The sequence below is a fragment of the Schistocerca gregaria genome, chromosome 1 (assembly GCF_023897955.1).
Source record: "Schistocerca gregaria isolate iqSchGreg1 chromosome 1, iqSchGreg1.2, whole genome shotgun sequence".
In the NCBI taxonomy this organism is placed as follows: domain Eukaryota; kingdom Metazoa; phylum Arthropoda; class Insecta; order Orthoptera; family Acrididae; genus Schistocerca; species Schistocerca gregaria.
Genome location: NC_064920.1, coordinates 164546383 through 164561321, shown reverse-complemented (window position 1 = coordinate 164561321; position 14939 = coordinate 164546383). Strand labels below are relative to the sequence as shown.

General features: G+C 38.3%; 1 protein-coding gene across 2 annotated transcripts in view; it reads left to right on the top strand.

Moving 5' to 3' along the window:
- LOC126336011 (protein HID1) overlaps positions 1-14939 on the top strand; it is an 89680-nt gene that overhangs the window by 26393 nt on the left and 48348 nt on the right. For both annotated transcript variants that reach the window (XM_049999501.1, XM_049999492.1), the window contains exons 6-11: positions 6339-6580; positions 6670-6867; positions 9879-9969; positions 10077-10202; positions 10285-10389; positions 10479-10643. In XM_049999501.1, coding sequence (XP_049855458.1) covers positions 6339-6580; positions 6670-6867; positions 9879-9969; positions 10077-10202; positions 10285-10389; positions 10479-10643 — 927 coding nt within the window. The remainder of the gene's footprint in view (positions 1-6338; positions 6581-6669; positions 6868-9878; positions 9970-10076; positions 10203-10284; positions 10390-10478; positions 10644-14939) is intronic.

Genomic DNA, 14939 nt, shown 5'->3' with positions numbered 1-14939 from the left:
ATAGAGTAATGCTGCTCAAACCAGCCTGCATCAGTGTTGCATTAAACATTTCGAGCCGCCATTTACCTTAATGACATTTGTGGAGACGACCATCAACCTAGTGTAGCAAAATTATGATTCACCTGAAGAGGAGCAGACAAGTTTCCATTAGTTGATAGTTGTATCTCGATGGTCCCGTGCCCACTGCAATCATAAATGACAATGTTGTTGGGTCAACACATGAATACACAGGATGGTCTGCTGTTCAACAATGCACGTTGAACGGTGTGCTCCAGAACACTTGTGCATGCACTAGCACCGTACTCTTTCAGCAAAGATGCCACAGCCCACAATCTGTCCTACTCTACAGAGCAGACAAGCCTCCAAACCCCAATTTCTGTGAATAGTTGTGGATGTCCAACCATTTAGCATCTAGATGTAGTTTCATTGTCCTACCTCTTTCCTCAGATGCTCATTGTAGTAGCTCATAAACATCTGACCAGCTTCACCATTTTTGAGATACTCGTTTACAGCCTCTGCGTAATAATAATCTGCCCTTTGGCAAAGTTACTTATCTCGGTGGATTTCTCCATCTGAAAGCCCAAATCTTCACTAGGGTGATCCCCTGCCCCTGTCTGCTCCGTTACGTACTTTTGTTACCACATCATGTGACCACAATGCCACCAGTGGTCATAATGTTTTAGCTTATCAGTACAGAAACATCTACTACTACTACTACTACTACTACTACTACTACACACACACACACACACACACACACACACACACACACACACACACACATTGCCTGCCAAGAACACAGCAAATGTTTTAATTAATATTTAGATAAAACAACCACAGACTGTCCACAGTCTGATTACCAGTTTCGTGAAGTGTTTGACTGTGGCACTGAGCAGTGATTTTAACCCATAATTATGATTACCTGATGATGTTAACATCTGATGATACTGGTAATAGTGAATCAAACTGCGTGTGATGTGTGGCTACTTTCTCTGAATATTAAAAATAAAAGCACAGACTTCTAGCTTTCTGGACAGTTAGAAACTTTGTCAGGATGAGAGGTAAGTCATGAAATAAAAAATAAAAAATAAATTAGCAAACGAACAAGAAAGGCTGGCATACTGGTCATAAAAAGGATGGTAAAGCTAGTCTAAATTTTGAACTTCAACCATGTCAGATTAACTGTTTGGAGTGGATTTTCCATCCAGTTAGTTCTGATGTATCTGGGCTTTCTTGTTTTTGTTTCCCCCCACACAGACTTTTTGTAAACTAAATCTAGAACTCGTACAGTTGTTTTGTATCAGTAGCTGCTAAGTAAGAGGCCTCTCTCAGAAATAATGTGTTTTGTAAATGGATATTTAGGAAAAAGGGCCAGATTCTCTTTCTAAACCCATTCAATGTTTTTTCCATTATTTAATAAACTGTTACAGAATATTAAATTTTACAAATTTTTATTTAAGAATTATAAAAAATACAATTTATTCATTAACAAGACAAATTACAAAGGGCTTTCATAAAAATCAAGATATTTCAGAATACCACAGAATTGCATTTGGATTCAGTGAACCCTCAGCAATTTTTCCTCTTTATTACATGAGTTTCTATGTTGTTTATATGACAGTAGTGAAGTTCTCTTGCTGGTCAACTGTACCTCAGTTCATAAAGGGTTTCATCCACTACTGAAGACCTTCCGTTATTGTGTCTTCACTGATTTTCATTATAAGGGCATTAGGCTGTGGTCTAAGGCTTCTTCTGTGCCTTACCTTTTTGTTTTGTTATGCTGCAGACATCCACACAGAATATGAATACATCATTTTTTGATTTTCAAATTCAAAGAAGTGCAGCAAGTTGAGCTTTTTGTATACTGTTACATACTTGTTATAAATGTGGAAAATTGTGTGTTACTGCAGAGGAGTAGGGAAAACAATCCTGTAATGTTTGAATACAGCACTGGCATTCTGCTGCCTGACAGTAACAGTGATTAAATACCCAGGTATAATGATGCAAAGCAACATAAAATGGAATGATTATTTTAGATTGATTTTAGGGAAGGTGAATGGTCAGTTCATGGGGAGAATTCTAGGAAAATGTAGCTCATCTGCAAATGTAACAAAGCACAGAACACTTGCATGATCCACTCTTGGAGGGATTTTATGGTATGGAAGGGTTGGCAGCTGTCAAAACGCAGTACTGCACCAAAAACTGTCGTGTTGTTACCGGCACAATTTCTTCCATCCATTTCACTCCTTAGACTCACACTGTATTATCCGATTACCCTTACAACCTTATAATGATTACACCCACCCATTTCCCTTGTCATTTCCCATTTATTAACATCATCCCTACCCTAATTGACCAGTGCTCCATCTTTCTGCGCCAGTTTTCAGAGTGTATTCCGTACACTGGTCAAAACCCATTCCCACAACCTGTGACCTTCACCTGTCAGATTCTGCTAGTCCCTATCCCTTACAAACCTGGTACTGCAGAAACACCTCTACAGTTTCCGCAAGACACTACTGCTCTGCTGCCCCTAGTAGACATACATCATCTCAGAGATAGAAATCCTTGCACTCCAATATCTGGAACAGCATTTCAGATACCACCTCCATAAATTGTCCAACCTGTTGACATCCTACACTCACCTCGTGGCTCGACTATCCATCAACACCTATCCTACTCACAATGAACCCTTTTGTAATCCAAATCCGTGCCTAGCTGACCTGTTCAGTTTCTCACATCCTCCAAAATTCCCTTCCAGCATCACTCAAAACTCAGAACCCAAGCAAATTCAAAATGCAGATATTAACCTTTCCACCAAAAACATTTGTCCCACAAAAGTTTTGTCCCACCCGTAGGCCTTCAGCCCTGCACCCAAGTTTAACCATAATGGATCTGTCAAAGACCTACTTCCCTGCTCCCAATGCCTACAATGGAAACCCTTCTTTGCCACCAATAGCTCTAAGCAAAGCTAGCCTAATTCCAACATTGAACGTTCTTTCTCACAGTTCATACCACCATCCATGAGCCTCCACCCCCTTCCCACCTAACCAGCCCATGGTCACCTTCCATGAACTCCTTACCTCTAGCTTGATCTTATTATTCCTTTCTAAGAACAGTACGCATTCATCAGAAGAAAGGAAAGATGAACACAACATGAAAACAGATCCTGACTTAATTGCCCTCACTGCAGACAAAACCTCCACCACTGTCGTGATGAGTCACAGAAACTACCTGACAAAATGCATCTGTCAACTGTCTGATTCCTGCATCTACAGGTTGTGCTAAAATAATTCCATCCCATAAGTCCAGCATAACGTCCAATCACTACCGAAATTCATAAGCCCTTTCCTGAACCTCTCCAGTAAGTCCCTCCTGACCTATATAACACCCTGTGCACCCATCTACTGCATCCTCTCCAGAGTCCACAAATCCAGCAATCCTGGACATCCCACTGTTGCTGTCTACTGTGCTCCAACTGGAAGAATTTCCACTCTTCCAACCAACTGCCCAAAACCTAGCCTTCCACATCAGAGACATTATCTACATTCTTCACCGACTTTACACCATCCCCATCTCTTTCCCTCATGGATCCCTACTCATCACTATTGATGCCACCTACCTATACACCAACAGCCCTAATGCACATCACCTTGTCATTATCGAGCATTACATCTCTCAACATCCTGAAGACTTCAAACCAGCCACTTCATTCCGTACACTCCTTACCAACTATATCCTGACCCACAACTACTAACTACTTTTCCTTTGTAGGTATGCAAACAAATCTGCAGGATAACCATGGGCACCAGCATGGCACCTTCCTATGCAAATCTGTTTATGGACCATACAGGAAACCTCCATAGCCTCCCAAAACTCCCAACTCCTAGTCTGGTTCAGGCTAATCATATATTAAAGATATGAACTCAGGTCCAAGACACCCTATCCACATTCCTTCGCAACCTCCACACCTTCTCTCACATCCAGGTCACCTATCCTACCCAATGCACCATCTACTTGGACATTAACTTCCACCTCTCTGATGGTTTCACCCACACCTCTGTCCACATTGTACCCACTAACCATCAACAGTACCTGCATTTTGAAAGCTGCCACACCTTCCATACCAAAAAATCCCACTCGTATAGCCTAGCCACCCATAGCCGACGTATTTGCAGTGATGAGAACTGCCTTGCCCAGTATGCTGCAGACCTCTCAAAGGCCTTCACAGACAGGCAATAACTCCCCCCCCCCCCCCCCCCCCCCCAAACCTAGTTCACAAATGGATTTGCTGTGTTCTCTCTCTCTCTCTCTCTCTCTCTCTCTCTCTCTCTCTCTCTCTCTCTCTCTCTCTCTCCTCTCTCTCTCTCACACACACACACACACACACACACACACACACACACACACACACACACACACAATCCGCTCATCACCCCCCCCCCCCCCCCCTCGAGAGAATCAGATACAAGGGAGTGGGCCCTCATCACTCAGTATCACCCTGGATTGGAACAACTGATACATATTTTTCACCAGGGCTTTGATTATCTCTCTTGAAATGAGCGACATTGAACACAAGATACTTGCCATTCCTCAGAAGTTTATGTTTCATTGTCCACCCAATGCAAACGTCGTAGTTGCTATGCCAATCCCACTCCCAATCCATTACCATGGGGATTGTATGCCTGTGGCAGACCAAGGTAAAGGACCTGTCCAATCCATGCACACATCACATTGTACTGTAGTCTGCCACAGGCTTATCCTATCCCATCAGAGGCCAGGCCACCTGTAAAAGCAACCATGTCATATACCAACTCTGCTGCAAATGATCGACAGCTTTCTATGTCAGTATGACTACCAACCAGCTGTCCAACAAAATGAATGACGATCACCAAACTGTTGCCAAGAACGAAGTTGACCACCTGGTGGCACTACATGCTCCTGAGAACAACATGATCAGTTTAAGTTTCTGCTTTACAATCTGGGACATCTGGGTTCTTCCCACCTGCACCAGCTACTCTGAACTACACAGATGGGCGTTCTCCTTCAAACATATCCTCCACTCCTGTAATAATACTGGCCTCAATCTCTGGTAACTATCTGTCCCCATACGGGTTACCTTTAATCCCAAGTATTCACATTCCTTTTTAAAAGTGTGATGAAACATAGGCAGAATTCTTGTGAAGGATGTGGTTGATTTGTTTCAGTACAGGGCGGTGGTGTGTAGTTAGGGAGGGAAAAGGGGAAGCTCCTTCTTTGTGACTTGTTGATGAGTGAATGTAGTCTGTGAGAATTCGTTGTTGTGTGGTGGTTGTGTGGTGCTGCTCAAACAGGGCTCCCTATAAGTTACACAACAGTGTTTTGTCTGATTTTTCATAGCCAAACGAAGAGTGGTAAATGGACAAATTTGGTATAAAATAGACCAGCATGGGGTCTAGTTTTGTACTGAATGATTTATTTTCTTGAAAATAATCAGACAATGCAGGAAAAAAATACTGATTTGATGGAAAGGGAAATAAACAAATGGAGTATCATTTGAGGTTTGTTTTTGAAAAGAAAAGAAAAAAAAGAAACAGTTAACTGCTTTAAAGTAATAAAGGTAATTATGAAAAAAAGTAGTTATTAAATAGAAATTTGAAATATTTCATGAGCAGCTGCTGCTAGCTATGTAAATGAAGTCTCAGAATCCTTAACCATTTGAGGTCTAACTTCTTTGCACATGAAAAGTTACATCAGTGTGTTTTTTGGACTGGGAAAATGGTTTCCATCGAATCAAGAACTAAATTCAGGACATTTGAAGAACAGAAGATGCTAAGAAAGTGATTGAGGTTGCTTTCTGAGAAAACTTGGAAAAAAAGTCAAATGTTTTATGAAATGATTGGCCAGAAAGAAATACAATAGACTAGAGAAAAAGAAATAAAATAGATTAGAGGAAGAATTTACTGGTGCTCAAAATCACAAACAGCAAATGAGATGCAGCAAAAGTTTCTCTAATCTGTTTTATTTCTTATTTTTAGACAAATAATTTCACAATGCATCTGACTGGTATTTATTTTTCAAAATTAATTTTTTTGGCTTGATTTGGGTAGTGGTTCTTGAGGAACCATCAGAGAAGGATGCCTGTCTGGAAATGTGGCTTCCTTAGAAGGGGAGGACCAAGCGAAATTAAATGGAGTGAGGGAGTTGAAATTGTGTGTAGAGGGGGAGGGGGGGGGGGGGTTGTGGCATGAGTGCATGCAGTATCCAACATATTATTTTTGCAACTATATCTCATTTCATTCATACTTTTAGTGTGCTGTGGTGTGTATATTCTGCCTGCTGATATATTTTTCTTGTTGCAGATATACATACCGCACCAAATAGGTGGATTCAGTACTTCACAAGTGCTGAGAATCGCCATGCTTTACCACTGTTTACTTCTTTATTGAACACTGTATGTGCATATGATCCAGTAGGTCTTGGTGTTCCTTACAACCATTTACTTTTCTCTGATTCTATGGAACCTTTAGTAGATACAGCCTTGCAGATATTGATAGTAACTTTAGATCATGATACAACCAGCAGTGCCCCTGAAGGAGAAGAGGTAAAGATCTGAAATTCAGTTTATACCTGTAATTTTTTTTTAATAGCCTAAGGGATCACTTTTTAAATTAATGCAATCTGTACATGTAGGTTCCTGTACCAGACAATCTTTTTATAAATTATCTGTCAAGAATACACAGGGATGAAGATTTTCATTTTGTTCTCCATGGATTTACCAGACTTCTTAACAATCCTCTGGTACAAACATACTTACCCAACTCAACAAAAAAAGTGCAGTTTCATCAAGAGCTTCTGGTCTTTTTTTGGAAAATGTGTGACTACAACAAGGTATTGTTACATTCTTAAGCTCATGTAATTCATTAATTTGTATTGCATCTGCAGTGTCAGTGAGAATGATATAACAAGAATCTCTCTCTCTCTTTCTCTCCCTCCCCCCCCTTCTTCCCCTCCCCCCTACTTGTTTAGCAGCAGGAATAGAGTAATGTGCAAAAGTAATTATTATTTTTCTAACAAAAATGGTACTGAAAAAGTGATGTAATGTAGTATTGTAGTGTGAAATTATGAGCCCAAAGAAAATGAGTTGATTAGAAGATGCACAAAAAACAATAGAAGAAGAAATAAGGAGCAATCAAATGTGATTGCATTTGGTGTGGGAAACAGGTGAGGGGTATAATCCTAAAGACGAAAAGAGTGTCAGGGACACAGGGAACTACTGATAAATAACGTAAGAGTTACTACTGATAAATGAGAAAGAAGGGATGACAGACAACACTTGGACTGATTTCTCAGTTGTCAGCTTTGTACATGCTGTTTTAACTGGTGACTGGAATTAATTATACTACTACTTTGTTTGTTGAGGTGACAGCAAATCAGTATCTTCATATGCACGAATGAAAGCTACTAGTTCTATAGAAATCACTAACATTTTTAATATAACTGACAAAATGTATTGGGTAGTAAGTGTAAAGATGTAAAACAACCCCTGCTCCCAATCCCTTACCTCATGGCTCATACCCCTGTAATAGTCCTAGATGCAAGACCTGTCCCATACATCCTCCTACCACCACCTACTCCAGTCCAGTCACTAACATTATCTATCACGTCAAACGCAGGGCTACTGTGAAACCAGTCATATGATCTACAAGCTAAGCTGCAACCGCTGTGCTGCACTCTATGTAGGCATGACAACCAACAAGCTGTCTGTCCACATGAACGGCCACCTACTAACTGTGGCCAAAAACCAAGTGGACCTCCCTGTAGCTGAACATGCTGCCAAACATGATACCCCTCATCTCAGTGACTGCTTCACAGCCTGTGCCATATGGATCCTTCCCACCAACACCAGCTTTTCTGAATTGCGCAGGTGGGAACTTTCCCTGCAATACAGCCTACGTTCCCATAACCCTCCTGATCTCAACCTTCGTTAGTCACTGTCCTCACCCATCCAACCTGTTCCCTGCTCTAATTCCAGCACTACACAGCCGTCATTTCACCGCCACATCCAGTCATTAAAAAAATTTTTTTTTTTAATTTTTATTTCTCTCCTGTCCGCTACTTACACCCCTCCCCCCTCCGCACCTTCTCTCCTGCCCTCCGTCTAAACTGCAACACTTTACTGTCCACCACTCCAACCATACTATGCCTCTCCCTCCCCACCCCAGCCTCCTCCATACCCCACCCAGTCGCCACTCCCATCTGCTGCTCGCAGTGTAGTTTCAGCTCTCTGAGACTGCAGATGTGTGTGCAAGTTGCGCCTGCCTGAGTGTGTGCGTGTGTGTATGTGTCTACTGCTGACAAAGGTCTTAATGGCCAAAAGCTATGATTGTGTGACTCTTTTTATTGTGCCTATCGTAGCTCAGCATTTCCTCTATAGGGTGAGTATCAACTTTCCTTCTCTCGTATTGTTTTTTTTTTTTTTTTTTTACAACAGTGAAGAAAACAAGAGCTTAATTCAAATAAAAGTGTATGTGTCTTGAAGGTGATACAACAGAAGATGCTGTAACACTGTATGAATGCCTAGTTTTGCAGCCATATAACCTGATACATTTTTCTTGAGCTATCAGTGGTGCCGGTGGTTGGTGACTCGGTCACAGGTTTGAATCCTGCTTTGGGCATGGATGTGTGTGATGTCCTTAGGTTAGTTAGGTTTAGGTAGTTCTAAGTTCTTGGGGACTGATGACCTCAGATGTTAAGTCCCGTAGTGTTCAGAGCCATTTTTTCACCACTTGACGGTTATCATGGACCACTTGCCTTAAAGCTCATAGACATGCAACTACTGATTAAGTGGACACTTGAGAAAATTTCCTCATCTTTTAGCACTGCAAACTGAGGATTTGAAGTAAGGATTGTTGAAATAGCCATTCTATTATTTATTGTAACATTCTGAGAAACTTCTGTCTTAAAAGCATTTTGTGTGTATCAAAGTGGTTATAGTTGACATGTGTTGATATTTTGATTACCTCTCAGAGTTGCAATCGAGATATGAAATCTAATCACTCAAAAGATACTGAAAAAAGTACATTGACCTAAAATGAATAGATTGTCAAAAATGTACTTTTTTACATAAACAACTCTCCTTGCGTTTGTACTACATTCATTTGTGATTGAAATTAGGCTCAATTTACTGTAAACCAGTTTCATGATTCTTCAGTTGGTATCATTATAGTTGTAGGATTCTCATTCCAGCTTTTGATAGTTTGTTGCAAAAATAATTTTCTCAAGTTTTGTCATAGAAAGAAATTTAAAAATGATTTTTCTCGATTGAGCATACAAAGATATCTATCTATGGAATATTCTCCCTGATGTATATATTTCAAACATTCAGGGCATTGACATAGCAGCAGGTGTTCTGGCAATGAATCTGTATTGCATAAAGCCTTTTATCCTAAAGGGAAACCTGATTCCAATTCAGTTGATGGACATCGTTATTAAACTTAAATTACTTATCATAATACCCGCGAATTTTGGGTTTGGCTCCTTAAAATCTCATGCTGTACTGTGTAAAGTATCTTAAAAGTAACTTACCTGGTAACAATATTATGTAAAGAAAAGTCGCTGCTCAGCATGTAGTGGAGATGCTGAATCGCAGATAGGCACAACAAAAAGACTGTCACAAATAGAGCTTTTTATATTCCATCCTGGATTTTCCACTGATCTGATAAGTTTATTAATGAATGGTATGCCTCTTATCTTCTGTTAGATAATTAGATGTAAATTATATTTTATGGATTTGCTCTCATCTGTTTAATTTAAATTAAAAACCCAAGAAACTTTTTTGTATGAGCAATATTTATTTATGTCTTATGAATTTAATTTTAAATAACATAATTTACTTTCAGAAATTCCTATACTATGTTTTGAAGAGCAGTGATGTTCTTGAAATTTTGGTGCCAATTCTCTATCATCTCAATGATTCAAGGGCTGATCAATGTAAGCAGGCATCATCTTGCTTGACACTTCATTTCTACAGTATTCCAGTTTTATGAACACAGTTTCAGATATTTCCTAATCACAACTGTTCTGATTTTTCTCCTTAGCTCGTGTGGGCCTGATGCACATTGGAGTATTTATATTGCTCCTGCTCAGTGGAGAGAGAAATTTTGGTGTCCGTTTAAACAAACCTTACACTGCTACAATACCAATGGATATACCTGTGTTTACTGGTAAATTAATTATTTGATGTGAATTTGGCATATTTATTTAAACTATGTACATAAATACTGATGTATTTTTTCCCTTTTTCAGGAACACATGCAGATCTCTTAATTATTGTTTTTCACAAGATTATTACTACTGGACATCAGCGTTTGCAGCCTTTATTTGACTGCCTTCTGACGATCCTTGTTAATGGTACTGAACCTTTCTTGAAAAGAATTCGTAATTATTGAAGGAAATTTTAATTTCATTTTTGTAATTTTGAAAATATTTTTATGTTTCAGTGTCACCATATTTGAAAACCCTGTCTATGGTTGCAAGCACAAAACTGTTACATTTGTTGGAAGCATTTAGTACTCCATGGTTCCTATTTTCATCTCCAACAAATCACCATTTAGTTTTCTTTTTACTTGAAATCTTTAATAACATCATACAGTACCAGTTCGATGGTAAGTTTTGTTACAAGTTCCATAATATAGTGTGGCTATATTGATTTGAATCTGAATTCCTGTTGTTTATGTGGTATCAAACTGCTCAAAATGATTCCATATCTTTACTGGGTTACATGCTAAACAAATCTTAACAATATAACTATGGAAACAGTTGCTCTAGTTTTCTTCACAATGTATCTGTAACTGCTACTGCTGCAAGCAAGAGATTGGTTTCAGTAGTGAAGAAGGGAACTTATTAAGTAGAAGTTGTTGGCATAACACTCAATTTATTGATTTGTTAGAAACATTTCAGATAAAAGTTTTCCATTTTTATAATGTCTATTTCATTGGAGGATTTAAAGATTTTTCTGCTAACAAGGCAAATGACACACCAAAGAAGTCAATAAATCTTCAGTAGTTATTGTGTGTTCATGGGGAAAATGTGTGTTGCACTGTTTTGTTATTTGAAATTTTTAAATCTCATCCAGTGCCATCCCCCAACAAATCTTTCCTTGTCATCCTGTAAGTTCTCCCCTGGCCCAGAATTCTGTATGATTTTTCCATAACTTTCTCCAGGAGGAGGAGCCACTGGCTCTGAAAGCTTGCACATTTCTATAGCCTAAGTTTTTAAATGTGATAATAATAAATGGTTTCTGTGAAACTTGTAAACTTTATATTCCTATAAATTTTTAGAGCTCTGCATCAATCAAAAGAAGGATTAATAACAGTTTTTGGGCCTCTGATGATGATGATGATGATGATTACTACAATAAAATTACTTGAGCCTTATTTTGCTTGTGACTGTGTAGTGGCATGTGATTAGGTGGATTTTGAATATACAGTTAGGACTCATATTTTAAATATGAGAATATGAATTTTAAATAAGAGAATGATGCAAGAAAAAATTTCATATGTTGTGCCAAAAGGAAAAAAAAAAAAATACTGCACAAAACAAGTTTGAGTGTGGAATACTGAATTAGAATCTTGGCAATAGGTTTATCTATGGATTAACTTTTAGGCATTATAACAGATTTGTTTGTGCTATTTTGGAACACTGTTTAGAGTGAAAGAAGGTGAAGAAATATTTGGAGAAAGGTAACTTTAGCTGAAATTGAAAAAGTAATTGAAATATAACCCGTGTACCGCTTAAAGCCATTCAATCTTTATATACTCTGTTCATCATAAGAATAAATCTGATGTAAACAAACACAAGCACAGTGTTTGGTCAGAAGCTGTAGCACACATACATGGTGGTGTTATGCTCTTGGAACTAGGCCCTACTTACGCATTATATTTTAATACTAAGTTATGTTAAATGAAACTTTTAAGATATTCTAAAGTATTAACAGCCAGCAAGGTTTTTCTCAATCATACTTTAGCTATACAGTTTTTATTTCAAAAATTATGTACAGTCACAGTGTCTGATATGTAGCAGAATTGGTATCATAGTAGATTGGGTTTTCTGGTTCATATATCACCATGGTCTTTTTTTCGTTCAACTTGAAGTACCTATCTCATAATTGTAAAAATTCTTAATCATTTTTTGTGAATAATGCATGTCTTCTTGTTTCTAATTACATATTGCACACAAAATCCCTGTTTTAATTTCAAATACAAATTCCTAATTATCAATATTTTATGAAAGAGTGTCAGTAATGGTTGCTTAAATTAAGAAAACATAATTTAATTTCTTAGGAAAAAAATGAAAAACCAAATAATTTTTATTTGGACTATGTCCACTGTGTTATACGACAGATGTAGTCTCTCAACCAGAGTGATAAGGGTCGTAGAAATATGGAAAACAATGATTTTCACGCCATCAAGCACACCATACAAAGGCTGTATTTTTACATTTGCCACTCTACTGTTACACTATGAACCCAACAAAACTGATCTGGAGCCAAGTTAAGGGATTAATCATGAGAAATATCAAGACTGCCAGACGTACTGGAACTAACGCACGCAGCTTTTTCACGTTACTGCCGAATGCTGGTGGGATATAGAACGACATGTCATAAAAGAAGAGAAAATGTGGTGCCTCGATGGTTTCATGGACTCTGTTGGTGATTGACTCATTACCAACATAGCAGATGACAATTTCACAACTGAAATGTATTTATCAGATTGGGATAAGGAAGGAGTTAAGAGACTAATTAATACCTTCAGTGGCTTCGGTATTAAGCAATACGTGAAATCCCAAGCAGTATGCTTTTGCATGACATGTAGTTCACTTAGAAAATTTAACCATCTCTAAGTTAGGCATTTTCATCACTCTTGTTCATAATGAGAATACTATGTTAGGTGGGAATGAGAGCATTATATGCTTTCAGTCACATCACCCAAGAAACATGCAGTAGTGCTGGAGTTTTTCCTAATATTATTTCATTTTCTTTAAAAATTAAATAACATTTGAAGCCATATTGTTTCTCTGCTGGTCTCTCTAACATCTGAACTGCAACTGCTCGTATCATCGCAGATTAGTTGGACAGCACTGGCAAGCCAGCTGGTCCAAGTTTAATGAGCCAGTAAAGCTTTTGTTCTGCATTATCGCTGAGTCTGTGTGTGAGTAACATGGCATAAAACATATTCTTATGATCCTACTTGACTGTACAGGACACAGCTTGGCTACCACTCCACACGAAACAAAATCCATTGAGATTCAAGCAAACGTGAAAGAATACATGGTGCAATGTTTACATCAGGTTTATTCTTATTATGAACAGAGAATAAAAGTAAACAGGTTAAGTTCTAGATGACAGAAAACATTGGAAACATATGAGAGAACTTTGTTGCTTTACTGTTGAATCAAAAGCTAGTGAACATGAAGCCATGTATATTGAAGAGTCATTTTCAGAAGTGGAAGTGGGAGAAATCTACACTGTATTGTGTATAAATAGTTTAGTGGAAACTGAAATTACAATTGAAATTTATTGTTATTTAAGCAACATATAAAAGCTTGCATTGAAAATTAATGACAACATTGGTGGTGGTGGTGGTGGTGGTGGTGGTGGTGGTGGTGGTGGTGGTGGTGGGAGGAAGATGGAGGAGGTGCAGTTGAAAGAGTAATTATAAAAACAAAGTTTACTGGAGAAAGAGACAAAAAAGATTTTGATTCAAAAACAGGTTATAGAATCGAAGAGTATTTCTCAAAATATCCATATAATAAATGTTAATTTGCCCTACTGGTCTGTGACTATCAGGGTGCTCTTAAGTTATTTTATGGCAGTGATCGCTATCCTGCAACAACAACAAAAAATGCTTTAGGGCTACCTAAGATTTTACTGTTACACTGAGGAAAGCTTTGCAAGAACAATTCGCCATGAAGACCACCGGTCTGAATGAAAGCAGAAATGGGAAGAGTCTCTTGAAGAGTATTTTCTGATGTTGAAAGATGTTAACAACTCTATTACAGTGTGCAATATATGAGAGATAAAGGTGATTCTGGAATAAAATGTTTGCTTTATGGTGTGGGAAATGTGAAAGATTGTAAGGAAAAATGGAGCATTATGAAAGAGCTGTTAAGTCGTTGCCAAAAAGAAATAACAAAAAATACAGCAACAATATAGTAAAAGACTAGAGTTATGGGAACACCAAATGCACAGTTTGGGAGACATAAAAGTTTAGCTTAAGGAACATCTGGAACAATTTTAATCAAATATGGTAGTATATATATGACTCACTGTTTATATAAACATAGAGGAGGGGTTGGTGATGAGAAGATGTGACATGTAAAAATATTTGATAGCTACCAATATTAATATCAAATCTATAGTTTTTGGTGACACTAGACTTATTGGTAAAAGTCACTGTGACGTTGCATAGATAGAGTTGTGAATGGCAAGGGGGAGGTTGTGAAGACAGGACAATGACATATCAGGATACCACTGTACTGCCTGAAACAGTTTCTATCAGAATTGCCACACACATCACTTGCTATCTGGACAGATTTACTGCAGAAATAAGGGGTGAAAAGGCATGGCATAAAAGCATAACTGAGGAACATCCAACCAGATTTGATATATGCATGACTCATTGTTTGTATAAAAATTTTGTATGAATGAGATACCGCAAGCAGTGGGGGTAGGGGGAGAGGGGGTGAAAAGGTGTGACATGTAGAAACATCTGAAAATCACCAAAGTGGCGCCAACTTGAAAGACTTGCACCAGACGAATGATCTACCTGGTGGGAGGCCCTAGCCACACGGCATTTCCATTTACCTGAAAATGATCTTTAGTATTTCATTCCTGTAATTAGTTTACTTGGAATACTTCAAAAGTGTGAAGTGCAATCTGTCTTATGTGTATTGTCCATTGG